Source organism: Triticum aestivum, chromosome 1A (assembly GCF_018294505.1).
Source record: "Triticum aestivum cultivar Chinese Spring chromosome 1A, IWGSC CS RefSeq v2.1, whole genome shotgun sequence".
Classification (NCBI taxonomy): Eukaryota; Viridiplantae; Streptophyta; class Magnoliopsida; order Poales; family Poaceae; genus Triticum; species Triticum aestivum.
Window position 1 is genome coordinate 551,473,285 of NC_057794.1, and position 20,143 is coordinate 551,493,427.

The 20,143-nt window shown below is 49.1% G+C and overlaps 1 protein-coding gene across 2 annotated transcripts in view; it reads right to left on the bottom strand.

Annotated features, from left to right (window-relative positions):
- Nucleotides 1-6,237: 6,237 nt before the first annotated feature.
- The window catches only part of LOC123066511 (polyubiquitin 11), a 34,746-nt gene continuing 20,840 nt past the window's right edge, over nt 6,238-20,143 (bottom strand). Inside the window, exons 1-5 of one of the 2 annotated variants that reach the window (XM_044489575.1) lie at nt 8,172-8,479; nt 8,007-8,079; nt 7,663-7,736; nt 7,183-7,560; nt 6,238-6,786 (exon numbers count right to left, since the gene is read on the bottom strand). In XM_044489575.1, the coding sequence (XP_044345510.1) occupies nt 6,418-6,786; nt 7,183-7,560; nt 7,663-7,736; nt 8,007-8,079; nt 8,172-8,351 (1,074 nt within the window). In that variant the 5' untranslated portion in view covers nt 8,352-8,479 and the 3' untranslated portion in view covers nt 6,238-6,417. Of the gene's footprint in view, nt 6,787-7,182; nt 7,561-7,662; nt 7,737-8,006; nt 8,080-8,171; nt 8,480-20,143 lie in introns of those variants that run through there. The other variant, XM_044489589.1, reaches the window with a different exon arrangement.

The window sequence follows — 20,143 nt, forward strand, 5'->3', positions numbered from 1 at the left end:
GATTCATGGCGCCGGTAGCAGCGACGAGCCACGGGCGCAAATGGTCGATGGAGTGGATGCGGCGGGGGCGGCGGAGCTTTCGGGCGGCGCGGGGTAGCCGGGGGCAGCACCAAGGGGCGGGGATTTGCGGCGGCGGCGGAGAGTGGAAGCGGGAAACGGAAGCGGGCGAAAATGGTCCGCGCCAACGGAAAGGGGAGGCTGTAAAACCGGATGGATTCCCGCATATATGAAGAAAATAGGCTCGCGGATGCGGGATCCCATAATAAAAAGTTTAAGGCGGCCGGATTTGGAGGATCTGTTCTCACCTGGGATATGGGATGGATCTTGCAAACCGGTGGTTATTTTAGCAGATGGCCCGGTTTGCAGGATGCTAGAGATGCCCTTATGGCAGAGGATTTGGCGTGAATGGTGGGATGCACCCTAGGCCACAAGATTTAAATTGAATCCACGGTACGCGACTGGTCTGACGGATGGTTTCCATCAGACGTCTGGTACAAAGTGTTTCTCTTCACAGATACTCATGAATCATGCATGATATCATATCAAACCATTCAAGTCGTCGTGGTTAGGTTATAATATAACTGAAGAAAAAAGCTTTATTAACCATGTCTATTCGTTTTGTTTTTTGTTGGCGTCGGAATTTTTTTTAGGGAAATGACTGGTTTGCCCTCGACTAAACCACCAGTGTTACATGCATCTATCTACACCTGCATACATGCTGAGCTTACCGTAGTAGCAATTTAGTTGGTGCAAATTAATAATGGCCATCTCATTCACGTGATACGCGTGATCAACTCAGAATTACCAGTTCCTTACGTGCAGACACCACGTCCCAGGCGACATACATAAGATCTGTGGGCAGGGACGCGGGCATCAACAAGCTGAACCCTGGCCTCGGATCACTTGCTCGCATTCCTCACGGCCCTGTCAATATCAGCCCCTTGGAAAAGCAACACAAGGGTATCACTTTCACCACTATACATCACATGCGGTACTCAACCAAGGTGCATGCGGGCGTCCTCCATCAACTTACCACCATAGATGAGGCGCGCCCTTTCACGGTGGTGTCTCAAAAGCCAAAAAATCAAAAACTGCATCGACTCGACAGTCTTCTTTCTCTTGACAAACATCTGCTTTGCTTCATCTGGACCCCTCCTGCTTATGGGGAGGTGCACCTTGCCTTCAATCTTAGCCTTCACATTGCAAATTGTATCTAATTCGATGAAATCGAGTGGTATGTGACTACGCGGATTCTAACCTGAAACCGCTTCTCATCTGTCGAACAAAAGCACAAAACATTAAGTCTTAGACAAAAGGCTCTCATACAGCAGCAACAATTCCAACAGGCAATTGTGATACATGTTAGCCGCAACCACTCAATAGGTTCGGGTGATACAATTTGTGTTGAGCGGGCAAGTAAGGCATCTTGTTCAGATCAGAACAGCTAGGATATCAGTGATAAACATAAACATCAGGACTATATTTGGCCTATGTTGTCAATCCTTCATAGATGCAGAACAAAAAAAAAATTGTTGAGAAAATCAAGTATCTTAGACAATGTTGATAGAGAATGTGATAAAGACACATTGTCAAAGAATCCTACAGATTGGTCCTTTTTCCTTTTAGATATGAATTAACCATGAACAAGTTTGATATTCTTCATCTAACCAGTCCTAACATCTGATAATCTGTAAATTAGATGACTCACTGGCCAGAAACAAGTATGTGGCGGCAATGCTAAGTGCTAATAGGAGCAGGAAGATTTTCAGGCATCGCAATCATAGAAGGTTGATCATGATCACAATTCTCATGAAACCCTAAATCAACTCGGTTCTAGAAAAGATATCACTGGAAAATTGTTTAGCAGCATAGTGACCAAAAATATCAACCTGGTCAACATTCTCTACCGACTATGTATGGTAAGGCAGGTCAATATACAAATACCACGGAAAGAAAACAAGGTCTAGTATGAGCTGGCCATATACTTCAAAATGAAATGCTTAGTTTTTACACAGGCAAACTTACGTTTAGGAATCTCAGGCTGCCCAACTTTGAGCTTCTGGATGTCACCCTCAAGAACCGGTATCTTATTTATGGAAGCAGAAGCTTCTGTTTGCAATTTGAGCTTCTGGATGTCACCCTCAAGAACCGGTATCTTATTTATGGAAGCAGAAGCTTCTGCTTGCAATCTGCCAAACTCATCATCTTTCTTTTGGGTTGCCACTTGCAGCTCCTCTATGCTCTGTTGAAGCTTCTGTGCTACTTCAGTGTTATCCTTATTCGCTCGCTTTAACTTTCTTAGCTCTGGTATTATTTCTGCTGTAGCGTGCTCATGATCAATACAGCTTCCAACTTCCTCCTGTTTAACCTAAACATTTCAAAAAGACAAGAAAGGATGCAAAACAATGATTAAGAAAATCAATACTATGCACAAGCTGGACTGTATGCTTTTGAGATAATTAAGTACCTTCAGTTCTGAGTTTAATCAGTAGTTTATACAAGGACATGAAGATTTAATCAGTAATTTTTCAAGGCAAATAGCCATCAGCTACTTTCCTTTGTACTTTGCCCAGGCTCCACACATGGGCTAGCTCTGCCACTTATAGTGGATTCTACTAGAGATTGAGACCAACACGAGATTGAGACCAACGCGTGTACTGTGATCTAGAATACCATCCCTTAAATTCATCTTTGGCCAGCAAAGTGTCCGACAATTTGTAAATTACAGTAGATGAGTTACTGGCCAGAAACAAGCATGGGACAATGTCATGTGCTGAACGTGAGCAGGAAGATTTTTCAGGTGTTATAATCATAGAAGGCTGATCATGACCACAATTCTTGTGTACAAGGTCAATTTATCAGTGAGTGTGTCAGTAATGTTGGATTCACTCGGATGACAAAAGGAGAAAGAAACGGACATCTTATAGCAAGGAACATGAATACTTAGGTCAACTCAGTTTCTAGAAATGATGGCACCGCAAAATCAATTAGCATCAAACTAACCAACTTTATTATTGGTTTGTGCTTTCAGAAACAAACGACTCATGTGTGAGCCTATCAAGAATCAGGATGCTTATACCTTTTGTGTAAAAAAAGTTATACAAGTGCGCACAGGAAATATGATTCTTGACCAATAAAGGAAATTAGACTATCTGCCTATGCGTATAAGTAAAAACATATGATCATACATCAAAAGGTGGTCCATTAAATTGTGAGTAGCGAATTTGGATCAAAATTTCATTTAATTATGGTTACACTTGATCTAGGAGGTTTACATATAAACATGATATATATGTATGCATGGCAAGACAAGGTCACTAAACATACAATATGGAAAAGAAACCAGAGTTTAGCATAGGCAGGCCAAATACTTGAAATACTTACTGGCATAGAAGAGGCACATTTGCATTTCAGAGTCTCAGGTCGCCCATTTTTAAGTTTTTGTATTTCATCGTTTTTCTCCTTAACCAAGGAATGCATTTCCTGTAGCTTACCCTCGAGAGTCAGCACCATTTTTCCTGTACTAGCAGCTTCTTCTCGGAATCCATAATTCCTAGCATTCCTATTTTGTACTTCTACTTTGAGCATATCTACAAGGAGCCCCGCATCTACTCGCAATTTGCCAATCTTTTTATCTTTATTTCGGACTGCCTTTTGCAGCTCCCCTACATTCTGCTGAAGTTTTTGTACTGCTTTGTTAGCTTGTGCTGCCTCCACTTCTTTTATCTTAAGGGGCCCAGCTTCTGCTCGCAATCTGCCAATCTCATCATCATTATATCGGACTGCCACTTGCAGCTCCTCTACAGTCCGCTGAAGCTTTTGTGCTGCTTCGTTAGCTTGTTCTGCCTCCACTTCCTTTAACTTAAGGAGCCCTGCGTTTTCCTTGTCCATTCTCAGCAGTTTGTTCAAAAGAAAATCCTCCACTGCAAATGGTGCGGAAATTTCCTTATCCTTGTTTGAGCTAAGTGTCTCGTAAGCTTGCTTCAGTTTTCTTAGGTCTGCTCTTAAATCTCCTGCGATGGCCTCATGATCCGCATTCTCTTGAATATTCTCCACACAATTTCCAGCTTCCTTTGATTGTATCTAGCATTAAAGACACACGAGATGGATACAACACAATGATTAAGAAAATCAGTGACATGCACAAGCTGGATTGGAAGCTTTTCAGCTATGGAGCTGACGTTGAAGGCAAAGAGTTATGACGTACATGTATATACAAGACACAGAGGGGGAGGGGTGAATAAGGTTGATTTGACAAGCCCTCCAAATTAATCCATGGACTGGAAATGGAAAAACTAAAATGCTACCTAACAAATACATCCAAGATCACCTACTATACATAATGTGGACTGTACTAGAGACTGAGACGAACAGTGTCGGTGCACAAAAGTAGGGGTCCTTTTGGTACCCCTTTACTTGTGCGTGGGCAGTTGCAGCCCCACCTGCGGCCACGCTTGGCAGGGAAGAGGAAGCAAGACGCAATATTACCAGAGCAGCACCAAGACCAGAAGCATGAGGAGCGGAAGGGCGAGGTGAACTCCCCCGGCAAGGCCCTTGCCGGGACGGCTTTCACGGCCCCGGCAAGAGCCTTGCCGGGGGGACTTGCCCAAACACCAACGAAGCCGCCACCCTTGGGCTTGAGAGTTCCGATACCATCGACAACATTGGAACCAAAGCTCGGGAGGCACCTCCATGGTGGCATGCAGATCTTTGTGAAGATCAGAAGCTTACAAGACTAGATGAGAACGAGAAGACGAAGATCCCCGGCAAGATTCTTGCCGAGGACGCCCACGAGACCCCTGGCAAGACCCTTGCCGGGGACGCCTACGATGCCACGGCAAGACCCTTGCCGAGGATGTCTATAGGGCCACAGCCAGGCCCACTTCAAGGCTCCACCGCCGTCCCAGCGCAGCTGCCAGCCCGTCAACTAGGCAGGCACCTGCGTGGCGGCATGCATCTTCCAGGCCAAATCAGCAAGCACCTGCGTGGTGGCATGCAGATCTTCGTGAAGACTGTGCCACCGCACCAGCTCAGCAGCCTGCCAGCCAGTGTGGCGCTGCATGCCCCGTCGGCCTGGACGCGTGTCAAAGCGAGGTGAAGCGGTGACAGGTGGGACGAGCTTTCTTGTCGTCCCCGATAAAGCGAGGAGGGCACGTCGGTAGCGCATTAAATACGTTTGTCCTACGGTGCCAAAGGATAGACTCAACTACTGTATAACTTTACACCTCCTGTGTGCCACTGTGGCAGCCCATTTTTCTATAAAAGGAGGCCCGCGGCGTACTGAGGAAGGATTCGGACTTTTGGACCCGGCACGCTCTGTAGCTAGTCCAAGAACACCAGATAAACACAAACTAGCAAGAGTAGGGTATTACGCATCGCTTGCGGCCCGAACCTGGATAAACCCCCTGCGTTGATCTTCTCAACCCGCTCTTTCCACAGCCCCGCGCCCGCCAACCGTAGCAAAAGGGATTCCACGTGATCCCATAGGTGTCGTTTCCCCCGACATCTTTGGCGCGCCAGGTAGGGGGCGCAAGCTGTGAAAATCCGGTTTTGAAGCCGACGCATCGACTCCCTCATGGGCATGACTCGCGAGAAGAAGGCAACGACGATCGGCCACGCTCTGGTGCCGTCCACAGCCGCAACAACCATTCGCGCGGCCGCAGAAAGCTAAGTCACGCAAAATTTTGAGTAATTTCGTTTACATAAATCTGTCTTCCTCAAAGGATCTCGTTCCTTGTATGGGAAACCTGCACGCAATGGAACCCTACCGCTATTAGTAACGCCCTTGCTCTGTTTCGAGCCCGCTCAACAGTTCAAGAGGCTGCGCTGAGAGCGGCAAGGTGGCCTACCCGCTATTAGCAACGCCTTGTCTTGTCTCGAGTCCGCTCGACAGTTCAAGAGGCCGCACTGAGAGCGACGAGGTGGTTTGCTCGGCAGCAAGCGCCCACCCCGGCAGGCTGCTAGGGATCCGTCCTCAAAGCACCCCAGCATGGGTTTACGCGCCGGCACCCTTATCCAACTATGCATAGGGTGTGTACATACAAAGAAAGATCCAACAGGAAGATAGCATGCTTCGTTTTAAAAGTACTGCAGAGTATATATTACATCAAATAAGTTGTTGCGGTTCTAACTTAAGGTAAATCTGTCTTGGTCATGAACTCACAGCGGCGATAAGAAATGGGGTGCCTAGTCCCGGCGCTGGCCCTCCACCCTCTTGATCCCGTCGACACAGTCGATGATGGGCTTGATACGCTCTTTGAGCGCCGCGAGGTCCGCCTCCTCCGGCAAGCTCTCCAGCGCGTCGGCAAAGTCAACGGTGGGGTTCCAGAACGCCACCTTGGTGAGCACCTTGGTCAAGGCACCCCGGCAAATCTTCCGAGCCTCATTAGCCAGATAAGTCGCCCGATTGGAGCGAAGCTAATCTAGGGCGTCGAGGATGCGTTCGAAGAACAAGGTCAGCCTGGCGTTGGGGCTTATGCTCCTGTCCTCGGAGAGCCTGACATTCGGCATGCCCATGGTGGCTAGCTGGGCGGTGAGCTTCCCCGCGACGTCGAGGAGGCGGCTGACCCAGAGCTCCACACTAGCCACATAGTCCTCGTGGTTGGCGGCGTCATTCTTCCTCTGCTGCCTCTCGTCCGCCAGGGCCTGGTTCAGGGTCTCCTCGCAGGCCTTGGCCTCCGAAAGCGTCCCCTCCAGGCCATCCAGCTTCAGCTTCAGGTCATTGATGGAGTCGTTGGCCTTGGAGAGTAGCTCGGCCTTGCCGAGGACCGAGGCCTGTACTAGAGACTGAGACGAACATGTGTATTGTGATTTAGAATATCATCCCTTAAATTCATCTTTGGCCAGAAAAATGTCAACAATCTATAAATTAGATGAGTCACTGGCTAGAAAAGAAACAAGTACGGGGCAATGTGAAGTGCTGAACAGACACATGAAGATTTGAGGTGTTATAATCATAGACGATTGTGTGCTGTTTCAGTAGCAGTCTCATGAAACCAAAAATCAACTCGGTTCTAGAAAAGATATCACTGGAAAATTGTTTAGCAGTATATTAACCAAAATGTCAACCTGGTGAACATTCTCTACTGACTATGTATGGTACGCCAGGTCACTGCACAAATAGTGCCGAAAGAAAAAAGGTCTAGTATGACCCGACCATATACTTCAAAATGAAATGCTTACAGTTGATAAGGAGGCCAACTTGCGTTTAAGAGTCTTAGATTCCCCAACTTTGAGCTTCTGGATGTCATTCTCCTTATCCGAGGAGTGCATTTCATTTAGCTCACCCTCAAGAACCAGTATCTTATTTGTGGATGCAGAAGCTTCTGCTTGCAATCTTCCAATCTCATCATCCTTCTTACGGGCTGCCACTTGCAGCTCCTCTATGTTTTGTTGAAGCTTCTGCACTGCTTCAGTGGCTTCCTTATCCTTGTTCCAGCATATGGTCTCATAGGTTCGCTTTAACTTTCTTAGATCTGATATTAAATCTCCGGAATTGTGGTCATGATCTGCAGTGTTTTCATTAAGCTCTACACAAGTTCCATCTTCCTTCAGTTGTGCCTAAACATTACAAAAAAGAAAAAGTAAGGACACAAAACAATGATTAAGAAAAAACAGTGACATTCACAAGCTGGACCGAATGCTTTTGGGATAATTAAGTACCAGCAGTTCTGAGTTTTCAGTGTCCAAAAGAGCTTCACAAGTTCTTGAATCCTCCAAATCACTCTCTAGCAGTTCTGCATTGGAGAGAAGGCATCAATAATGACATCAGTAGCAACATTAGGTGCCTTCTTCTACAGGTTATCGTCACCCCAAAGATATAAAACGGCACATCTAATCTTAATAGTCTCTTCTCCATCTAGCCGCGGCAGCGCCGAATGACCAACAGAACTGACATTTAGCAGGCACAGCATTGCAGCTCTTGTAAATCAACACAAATAGCTCCGCTAAATTTAGGCCGAAATATCTATGGACAGAAACGAAAGAGGGGCACAGTGTTTTCTGACCGGCGAGCTTGGGATTATCTCCAGGGAGCAGCTCCCTGCAGGCAGCCTCCCACCTGCTCCTGCTCAGCTCCGCCTTCCGGGATGAGAACACAAGCCGTCAATAAGGCGCAGGAGAAAACCCTAAGCGTAAGAGGACAGGAGCGGTCCGATGAATCAGATTCAGACCTGGTGGAGTCGGGAGTGGTTGATCTTGTCGCGGGCGTCCCAGAACTCGTGCTGGGTCCTGTTGCGCGCCTCCAGCCGCGCGCGGCCGGCGGCGAGTGCCTCGACCCGGTCGTAGATGCGCTGCCACTCGGCCCGCCCGCCGTCCCCCGGCCCCGCGGCGCCGCCAGAGCCGCAGCTCATCGATTCGGACGGCGTGGGTGTTGATTTTTCTCAATCTCGTGTGCGGCAATGCTCTCTGAAGACGGTGGTTAAACCCTGAGCAGCTCACGCCATTGGAGGAAGAGGACGGTGGACTCGTGGAGACTGGAGAGGTGAGGTGAGGCCGCGAGACATTTGGGGAGAAGACCGGACAGTCAGGAGCTGGCTCTTCACTTTTTTAGTCCTTTTCTTTTTGACATCTCGTGTTTATTTTTGGCCCTGGTACCAAAATGGACAAAAATAACCCAAAGGCAAAATAAATTAAAATAATAAACTCTCGGCCAAAGTATTTCACAGAAATAACTCTGTCGGGTAGCTCCCAATGTGTAGGCGCTTTGCGCTGTGTCGTAGCGTCGTATGCACAACATTCCTTAGCAACGTGGTGTTGTGGGGTCAGGTCATGCCCCAACCCGCGCTTAAGTAGCGTCGTTCACGTAGGCGCTATACTATGGAGCGTAGAGCGTAGCACCTAAGACGGCGCTATGTTCCTGTAATGGTTAGGCCACGAGGGTCGACCCACATCCCAACCCAACCTCATTTTTTCCCATGCGCACAAACGGAGAGGGAAGACTAGCGGCTAGGGTTCATCTCCCCTTCCCAAATCTTCTCCTAAATCGGCCAAATCTGAAGGAATCAGCTTGAGATTTGTTTCTCAAAACATCCCCTAAGGTATTCTTCCCGGGTCCCTTTCTTTTCACCCGAAAATTCCATCATATTTTGTCCTCTTTGTGCAAGTTTCGGTGAAACCCTAAGTCCTATTGGATTTTGAAATTGTTATGGAACAATGACATGATTGTTCGATCTGTGGCATTAGCATTGGTATAGTATTCATTGGGGAAAATTAGGAGGTTAATTTTGCTTAGAACCGAATGTACTATGGTAGTTGGTTTTGTTCAAATTAGAAACACGTGTAGAATTATGTCTATTTGTTTCAATATTTGTTCATATTAGGAACATATGTGTAGAAACCATGTCTCAAATATGTTCCACATGCTCACATAGTGCAATTTCTTATGGAATTTCTATGAGATGCTCGCATAGTGCAATGTCTTATCGTTTCAAAAATGTAGATGATGTCGCTTCTCGATGATTACTATGATGTTGAACACCAGGCCTATTTGATGGTGGAGAAGAAGATGATAATAATAGTACTCTTGGACTTGTATGTTTTCAATTTTGTATTGTTTCAAATGTGTAGGATATGTCGTAATACTCTGCAGAAGCTTGGACCCGTGAAGATTCAGTCTCACGGGGCCTCCTCGAGTGACATATGTTGTACGATGAGCAGTATACACCGTACATCAAGACTCTAGGACTCCTCCCATTCATCCAGCTTGTGAGCTGGTCGACTCCAAACCTGAACGCTGCGGCAATCACCGCGCTTGTGGACCGGTGGGGGCCGAAGACGCACACTTTCCACCTCCGGACATGGGAGATGACCGTGACACTTCATTATGTTTCGATGATCCTTAGACTTCCTGTCGAGGGGAAGTCCTTGTGTATGAGCACATATTTTGATGGGTGACACAGATGGAGGCCCTTATTGGTATGGCTCCTGTGAAGGGTGAAGACAAGAGTAAAGAGAGAGTCCCAGCCGGCGCTACTTACATGTGGATCGTATAGAACTTTGCGCATTACCCTGTCCCAACTATTGATGATGTGATTATGCTCGTGTACATGTTGTATGTTATCTCTAGGACTATATTTTCCAATGACAGTGGCAGGACCGCTCAATGGATGTGGCTCAAGGTGTTGACTGTCTTGGACAACAAATTTAGCTGGGGTTCGGCGACACTGACCTAATTGTACCGACAGGTAGTCAATTATTCATTTTAAATTTATTTGTACATTACCACTGCAAACATGTCTTTCTTTTGCGAAAAGGATCGGATCTATTATAAAGATTTACCGGAAGTACAATGTACCTCAAACAAAATAAAAATTATATCAAGGTTCATGGACCACCAAGCGACCATTGTCGCCGCGAGAACGAGCCGCTGACGTGCCGCTGTCGCCGCTCCCATACCGAAGGTGACCTGACCTTGTCGATGAGAACCGGGAAGTCTTCGTGCACGTGCTCCTAAGAACCAGCGCCACGGAGCCGCAATAGTCGCCATTGAATCCTTGAATCGATATGAAGAATCTTACACCAAATATCGCTATTGCGTATGCACGGCAAGAAACCCTAACCTCGCCACCCCAAGGAGTCGGCACGAATCTACGCCGGAGCTTCATCTAATCCGTCCCAACGGACGAACTTGAGAAGGATCGGAGCCCGGAGGACTGATTAGAAGATGGAGCGCCACCATCCGGCCAAACGTCGCTGCTATGAGGACTAAAACCCTATCTATCTACTAGTGGAAGCCAAGACACCAGGATTCTCTTCCCCACCACCGACCGTTGGAGCCGCAGGCGGAGACCACTGCAAACATGTCCTTAACTGAACCTTGTTTCCATTTATGTGCAGATGGACGACGCTTGTCGTAGGCCCTTAGCCACCATCGGAATTGGTGGCCTCGGTATGGAGCTAGAAACGTTTGCCAGTTGGACGTCTGAAAGAGGTATCGTACAAGGATTGAATCGATCGTAACAACCCTTTAAGGCTCCTCGCTTGAGGTCACAAGTGAGACGATGGATTGATAATGAATGTATGTGTACGATCAATGGATCACATCGATTTAGAGCATCTCCATTTGTTGGCACTCCCAGGAGGCATTGCTTTCGCCGCTTGGGGGCTGCAGGCGAATTTTTTTGCCGGGGGGCGCAAATTTTTCCACTTGTTGCGCCCCCAGGAGCAGTGTTGAGGCTCAAGTAGGCAGCGGCATTTCGTCAAGTAGGTCACAGACGACGCCGTGGGCACGCTCCGGTGCATACAAGGCCTGCTCGCGGCGCAGTCCCTCCGTTTGGAGAGGTCATGGGAGGAGGCGAGGTCGTGCTCCATATACTCGAAGACGAGGTAGATGCTGGCGGAGGAGCGGGAGGTGACGAGGCCGTGGATGCCGATCACATCCGCGCTGCCCCACGACATGCTGCTGGAGGTCTTCAGGGGGGCCGCCGGTGCGCGGCGGTGTGCCGCCGCTGGCGCTGCGTCGTGTCCCGCGCGCCCAGCCTCCCCGCCCCGCCACTTCGGCTTCTTCCGCAACCACGGCCCGTCCGCGCTGCCGCCGTTCGTCCTCGCCGCGGGCGTCGCGCTCGCGCCCCATCAACGGCGTCGGGTGTGCGCTCTCTGCCTACTGTGCCGCTGCGGGCATCCCCGCCGATTGCATCTCGCTGCAGCAGCTCATCCTCGTCGACTGACGCGGCCACCGCCTCCTCCTACGCGAGCTCTGTGGGAGGAGCAAGAACCAACCAGGGGGAGGAGCAAGAAACAGGGCGAGCACGGCGGCGAGGCTGAGGCTGCCGGGCAGCCGGGCGGCTGGGCGTGGGTGGCCAGGCGAGCACGGCGTCCATCCTGGTGCTGGGTCAACGTCGGGCAGAGATGAGCGTACAGGCGAGCGTTGTAGCTAATAAAAAGGGAGGAGAGAGCAGAGAGACGCTGGCAGGTGGGCCAGCGCCTGCAAATGACGAGATTAAGCCCTTCAGGCGCCCCCAGCTTTCTGGGTTTGCCTTGAGGAAGCCGGCTTAGTTTTTGGTCGAATCCGGCGAAAATTAAGAGGCTGGGGGTGCGAGTGGGAGGAATTTACTCGCCGGCGGTGAAAAAGTGCCCTGAGGAGGATTCTTGGGGGACTAGTGGAGATGCTTTTAGTGGCAGAGGCAGACTGCAGGCAGCAAGGCTATGGTCGAGGCCCGTCCATCGGCCTCGACCGGTTTGCATTGCGGTGCATGGTCCACACATCAATCGAGAGCTAGCTTGCTTGCTTGTTGCACTGTCAGCCAAGCCAGCGTTGGATTGACGACTATTGCATTTCATTTCAAGCATCCATCTCCAGTCCTCTCCACTCCACCCCACCATTTAATCGTCGATTGCGAGCGAGCCAAGGATTTACTCCTACCTAGCTGTTGGCATTTCAAGGATTTACTCTGAACTGAATCAAACCGAGCATATCTTTCCTGATGCCGATGGTGACGAACCGAGCCGAAGGTCTGATGAAATTCACCTGCGACAGTCGCATGTCACTCGGCCCGCCCGCCGCCCCCCGCCGCCGCGCCGCCGCCACAGCCGCAACTCATCGATTCGGACGGCGTGGGTGTTGATTTTCTCAATCTCGTGCGCTATAATGCTCTCTGAAGATGCTAGTGAAACCCTGAGCAGCTCACGCCATTGGAGGAAGAGGACGGTGGACTCGTGGAGACTGGAGAGGCGAGAGTGAGACCGTGAGACATTTGGGTACAAGACAGGTCGTCCCTCTTTGCAGCTCCTTCAATTTTAGTCCTTTTTTATTTGACATCTCGTTTTTTACTTTTGATCCTGGTACCTAAAAGTATAGAAAAGAAATACTGATTGAGTATGCCTCTTTGAATATTACTGTTTTATTAGTAATTTCACCTATATTGACCTTCAATAGAAAAAAAAACTAGGAATTTATTTTTACTTCATATGATGCAATAAAATAAACTTGTTTTCCTGACTCACTTGTGTTTTAAGTTTTATTAAATGAAAATATTATTTGGCGAACGTCTGCCACGAGGCTGCCCACCTGCCTTTTACTTCTTTAGCTAAGTAAATATGCAAGTCCATCCGGAGACAGAGGTGGAGCCCACAATCTCCCCCTCAACCCTGTCGGAGAGCCTTGATGTCGATGGATGATGATCCCGATTTTGCCGCGCAGCTCCTGGAAGCGTACACGGCCAAGAGCCTTCGTCGGGATGTCAGTCTTCTACTCACTAGTCCTGATGAACTCCATGTCCACACACCATGCCCTTCTCGACATAGTTACCGTGCCTTTCTCGATGTGCTTGTTGCGGTCGTGAATCGCTTGTTTTTTGCAGAGGGAAAATGCCAATTTATTCTCAACGAAGATGAGTGCGGGGCAGTGTCTTGGTTCAGCATCTTGCCGAGAAGACTAGCTAGCTACCGTGATGTGTTCTCCATCTCGCACGAAGAAGTGGCGACAACCTTCCACCTCATCGATTGCCAGGTGATGAGACTGCTCCCAAGGAAGAACAACACGTAGAGTTGCACTTGTGGAGTCCACGTCACCAGCGTGGTCGGAGTTGCTGTAGCCGACCAGGTTCTCGTCGCCGCCACGGTGATACACACATCTATGTGTGATTGTGTCCACGATGTACCGAAGCAGTTGACGGCTGCAAGATGACCACTAGTGGTCTGCATGCACCTGCTCAGGAACCCTAGGGTGAATGAGATGTCCGTCTGGGTGTGCACGTGATACCCTAGGCTGCCGATGACGATTCGATAGAAAGTAGCGCCCACCAGCTTCTCCTTGCTCTCCTCGATGAGCTTCCACCGTGCCTCCATCGGGGAGTGCACGGCATGGCAATCTACCATGCCTGCTCGTCCAAACATCTTGGCAGCAAGGCCGCTTGAATGATCGTCGTGCGACCATGCTCCTAGTTCTCGTCCAACTCGAGGTATACTGGAGCAGCCCAGGTTGCTCATTCTGAAGAGCGCTTCATCCCCTCTTCAAGCAGAGCATCTCGACGTGCTCGACACCAGCGATGACGAGGTCCTCGACGTAGATGTCGACGATGAGCAGTGTCTCCCTGGTTCCATGTGTGTACACGCCGTGCTCGGGGGCGCTACAAGTGAAGGCGAGTGAGGCCAAGCTTGCATCCAGCTTGGCGTTCCACGCCCTCATTGTTTGTTGGAAACCGTACAAGGCCTTGTGAAGCTTGTACACGCCCTGCTCGCATCCTTCGGCAATGAAGCTAGGTGGTTGGGAGACGTAGACCTTCTCCTCATGGTCACCGTTGAGGAACGTTTTACTTGATGTCCATGTGGTGGACCTCCCAGCCTCGATGTGCCGCTAGGGCAAGGATCAATTGACGGACTCGAGTCTTGCCACGGGTGTGAAGGCTTCCTCGAAGCCCACCCCTGCCCGCTGCACATACCCTTTTGCGATGAGTCGGACCTTGTGCTTAACGATGGCATAATACTGGTCCTTCTTTACCTTGAACACTCACTTGAACCCAATAGCTCGATGTACTATAGGCAGCATGATGAGTATCCATGTAGCGTTGTCGTTGATTAATGATAGCTCGTCCAGTATTGCGCGGCGTCAGCAGTCCTCACTCTCCGCCACGGCGAACGAGGTCTTCTCCTCGCCGGCCATCGGATAAACACCTCATCGGCGTTGAGGCTCTCCGCCAATTGTGGTGGCTCCGTGAGAAGGTCAACGTGCATCGGTATCAGTGTGGGGGTGCCAACACTATCATCGGCGTTGATCATGTCTGACCGCGTTGTCGGTGGAGTTGCAAATTGAACCGACACGATCTCGCTTGGGGTGTCCAGGGTCAATGAGCGCGGGGCTGCTGTGCCTGCGGTGCTCGGAGCCACTGGACATGGGGCCGCAGTGCTCGGGGTGGTTGTACCTAGGGTCGTTGAGCTCGGTGTCGTTTTGCCCAGATCGCTATCGTCCTCGGGGTTGCTGCTCAAACACCAACACTTGTGCACACCGTGTACTGTACGGTGAATGAGTTGCTCGATGGATCTCTCCCGGCGCCTCCCAGCTCCAACGCGCCTCTTAGTCAATGACAACGTCGCGGGAGATGTGCACGCATTTCGTGACAGGGTCCTATATCGTGTACGCCTTGGAACCCGTCTCGTAGCCAGACAATAGCATCAAGGTGCTCCTATCGTCGAGCTTTGTCAGCTGTGATGACCGATGCAAGCGAAGACGCGAAGGAAGCGCGCGTCGGGCTTCCTCCCGTGCCACGCCTCATACGGTGTCATGCCGTTATTGCTCCATGTCAGCATGACATTTTATTATTAATGACATGACATTTTCATTATAAAGAGGATGAAAATTTTAATGTTGAGAGGATTCTTTTTTTTTATTTTTTTATTGCATGGCAGTTCTTTGGGCTTATCCAGCTAAAATGTTTATCTAGAGGAATGCTGTTATGTAAAGTATCACAATTTTTTAAATTATTTTCAGAGCATGGCATTTTTATAAATTTGTGCATATATTTATATAGAGGACAGGGCCGTTTCCAGGAATTCGGGGCCCCGGTGCGAAACACAGAATGAGGCCCTAAAATTTGGGTGCATAGTTGTTATTTCATGCACGATTTGTCCGTTTTACAAACCTAAAATGTAATATAAGTGGCTTCAAGCACTACACGAATTGTAGTTTTACAAAGATAATAAAACAAAACAAGATCAATCCTTGAATTTTAAATGATCGACTATCTTGGAAATCTTGGATGCGTGACAACATGAGCAAACAACAAAACGATGGATGAGCCAATGTGTATGTACACAAAAGATGATAACAATAATTATTATATGTATTAAGAAAAAGAATAAGAAAAGAGGGAGGCTCCCCTCTATCTTATTCTTATAACAATAATAATACTTATAATTATAAGTATTCGATATAGTGTTTACAAGATGAACAGATGTGAAAAAATTATAATTATTCAATATATTGTTTGCCAAAATGGATATGTATCCTAATTAATATAATTATTCAACAGGAAAAAGTAACATAAATTAGATAGGATTTTTTAAAATGAATTAGATAGGGTATTGGCTTAGGTACACCTAATTGATGAAGTAATGGATTAGTCGGTGTTATACACTGGCTCTCCACCAATGGCTGCTTTCTGGTTGGCGCCTCTAGCCGTGAATGAGAAAAGACGCCTACACGCGAAACAAGAGCTCTTGTTTCTCCCGAAAAAATAGAGAGAAAGGAAAAACAGCTCTCCCGGGATTTGTATTTTTTTTTCCCCTTCTCGATTGAGGGGGCTCACGGGGGGTTGTGTACTTGTGTGCCTCGAGCGATCGAACAAGAGAACCTCCAGCGACCAGCCCGAGAAGGCCCCAAACTGGAAGCTGCAGCGACCAGGCCTACAAGGCCGAAATGAAAAGGCTCAAAATAGTGACTGTACAGCAATATGCGCCCAGAACTGAGGGCCCATAGGATTTGGGGGCCCTGTGCGGTCGCACAGCCCGCACAGGCATGTGGACGGCCCTGATAGAGGATGACAATTTTAAAGTTTAGCATGAAAAAAAATTCTAGACCACCCAACATTTTTTGTTTTAAAGTTCTAGTGTAGCAATTTTATAAACAAAAAAACACTTGAACAACCAGAAACGGTCGTTGGGAGCTCCTCCCCCTGGCGAACGAATCGTCAGACGGGAGGCTTCAGATGGGTGTGAGCGTTTGGGGTGAGATGAGTGGTATTTACAGGCTTTCGATCGAGAGAGCTTGGCAGTGTTGCTTGCATGGTGACCACGCTGAGCTGAGCACAAGTGTAGTCTACACTGTGTAGACGTGGCTAGCTAGTGCGGAGCAAGCGTGCAACGCAGATTGGCTGAATTCATACAGGAAGTGTTTGGTTGCCGTTGTAAATAGTTTCTGCATCGCATACACTTCTCAACCTAGTCTGATTGAGCAAAATCAGACCCTAATACACCATCTGCTAGTTGTTTGGTTGCCTGCATCTAGTGTCCGTGCATTAGGTAATACGCAAATGCACTTTGTTTGGTTGCCTGCATTGGCCCAAGCGGCACATGAATACGGCGTTTGGTTGCATACGGCGTACATGTTGTGCTTACCTTGTACCCTAGTTGGTGAGCTTACCCATACCTAGCACACCAACGCCACAACACAGCAATGACGATGAACTGGACGAAGATGATGAAGTTCTTCAGTTTCAGCCCAAACTGACGATCCACCTTAACACCTTCAACCTTGCGACTGTCAACACTGCTGCCATGCTTTTGCACCCACTCGGAGTAATCTTTTTCTGCTGCCTGCCTAGTCTTGAACCCTCTATGGGTGTTGTTGCTATACGATGCCACTTGTGCACTGGCTTCTTCCCATTAACTATAAACCTCTGGGACCTTACCGATGAACACGGCATACCACTTGCCCAGCCAATGCACAAGAGCAAGAGTTGAAGCAGCAAATCAATGGAGCACACAAGCAAAGCAAAGTAGCACACAAACAACAATGGAGCAGAAGAGAAGTAAAGCATGCATGATCATACGGCATAGCAAGTTCTTCCTAGCACTACCTTGGTGTTAACCTACCACCACATCCAAAAGAGGGTGTCGTCCTACCACCGCAAGTTCACCATCAGCGTGAGGGGTTAGTATATACCACCTCACCAAAATATACAGACCATCAAATAGTTTTTGAGCCCTAGCTACACAAAATGTATGTCGTCATCGTCATCGTCGTCGCCACCGCCATCGCCGTCGGGGATCATGCACGCTCACAGGCAGCACTACTCTAGTAGTAGTGCTTGCCCAGCCAGCTCCCGAGACACAACACCCTCCGAGCGTCGGCCATGGCAACGAACCCAACACCCTGGGCCTTGTTGCCAAGCAGGTGGCTGAGAGCTTCCATGAGAGCCTCGTCGCTGAAGCCACCCTGGGTCATGACAGCGCCATACAGGTCAGGGTGGACGTCGAGGGGCTTGCACTCCCTGATGGCTGTTGCCACCTCCTTCACCGCCTCAGTCATGCTGCAAAAGATATTGATCTCCTCCTCCATCAGGCCTCCTCTCTTCCTCTTCCTATCATGGACTGGGTCAAATGGCTTGTCGAAGGGCTTCGCAGTGGGCTTGTTAGGGCCATCAAGGACCTCGACGTCCGGGGTCCCAGGGAAGTCTGGCATGGGAGAACCAAGAGGCTCCCCCAAGCCCATGGCATGCTTCCCAGGTGCCAGCCCGAAGGAGAAGATGTGCTGCATCTGGCTGTAGTTTTGGATGGTGTGTTGAGAAACTCAGCATCCCTTGGGTGATCCTAAGAATGAAACACAAGTGTTGTTAGTTGCGATTAGGAGTAGGCAATGGTGGACAGTATGAAAAGGAAGAGGGTTGTGAGCTAACCGCGACATGGCTGGCGTAGTGCTCTGGCTTCAGAACTATGGAGCAAGTGTTCTCATCCCATGAGGCGCCGCTAAGGTCTCTCAGCTTGGACACTTGGATCCATCGACTTCTCCACTTCCTCAGGTGGTTGTACACCTGGGTGGCAGACACCTCTTGCCCACAGAACTCGAACACCTACTTCACAACGGTGTTCAAGTGCACCTCCTTGAAGCCCTTGTGAGTCCTAACTTCACTAGAGATGAGCTCACACATCTTGTTCAGCACGAACATGGACATGAACGGCTGCCACTTCATGTTGTTCGACTTACCATCCTTCTTTGCCTTTGCTGCTGCTAGCTTGATTGCAGCGGCAGCAGCAGCAGGAGGAGTTGGCTCAACGAGCACTACTGGGACATAGAGGGAATTAGACGCGAACACCTCTGAATCAGGTGCCATCTCGGACATAGGCCACGAGTCCTCGACAAACGATGGAGCAAACTGTCTGTCGGACAGGACAAGGGCCTGACTAAGATCTTGCGTCTGCGTGGTCATGTCCTGCAATCGTAGCACGCATTGACAGTAAACATAGCACACAATATACCGGACAATCCATGAAAATAGAAGCATACATGTACATGGTTCATCACTATCATGATTCAACACAAGCATAAGGTTCAACTTCAAACTCTACTACTAATCTAGCCTACCACATGCTTGAATATCTAGCCCTACCATAAATTGCAACCGCACGATAGCAATCAATCTTATCAGTTCACATATCAGACCACTAATAAACCAAGCATCTAGATCAAACCCTAGCTGTAGCTGAAATCTAGCTAGAAGGAGCAGAGAGAAAGGGGGATTGAACTCACAGAGGCCATGGCTGCAGCTTGAGGACGAGGGAGGACGGTCGTGGAAGATCAACACCGGCCGGTGAAGGAGCGCCGACGCCATGGACCACCGGCCGATGAAGATGCGCCTCTTACCTGCTCGTCGGTGCCGATGCGCGTCGGCAGGAAAGCTCGAACGGAGGGAGAATGGTGGCGGGAGTTGGGGCGGTAAGGAAGGGGTTAAATAGGGGTGGACTCGGCGGGAGGTGAGCCAAAATCCTCCCGCCGATTTTTCGACGACGCGGGCGAGCTCGCGCCATCTCCCCTGCTCGCACGAGGGGAGAAGCATGTCGCCCTCCCCTGCCTCGCCCGAGCCAGGCTCGCGAGCTACCGCCGATTCGGCCGTTTCCCCTGGGCCTGGCCTGGACATGCTTTGAGTTCCGTGCGATGCGGGCCACACAATAAACGCAGGCAACCAAACGGGCGACTTTCTTCCGTGCGGGTCAGGCTGGGCCTAATGCGGACAACCAAACACGCCCATAGGTGCCATCTTGTCGGGAGCACATCGCGTTTATGGAAGACAGGATGATGAGCAGAAATGGTCCACGCACTGCGCCACTACGCCACTCGATGCAAAACTGAAAGGGGATAATATATAGTGGAAAGTTTTAGTCGCGCTGAAAGCAACTCCAACTAGCATAACAATGCCGCGCGCACTAGATAGCTCTCTGCAGCACCGCAAGTGTCGAAAAATGCAGGTTAGGTAGAGATTTGTTAATTAAGCATCATGAAAAGGTTCCGTTGCTTTGCTACTAGTTAGTCCGGTCGCTTTGCAAGCCAAGCAAACATAAAACATCTGTTGTAATAAAGAGATAAATGTAAGAGTTAGAAATGTAAGTGGTTGGTGATAGAAGGTTCAGGCCTGCATGTCTGGCTCGGTGTATCTTCAGAACACTGGATCAGACGTTTGCCTCTACACATATGGATAGCTTCCATTTGCAGAGT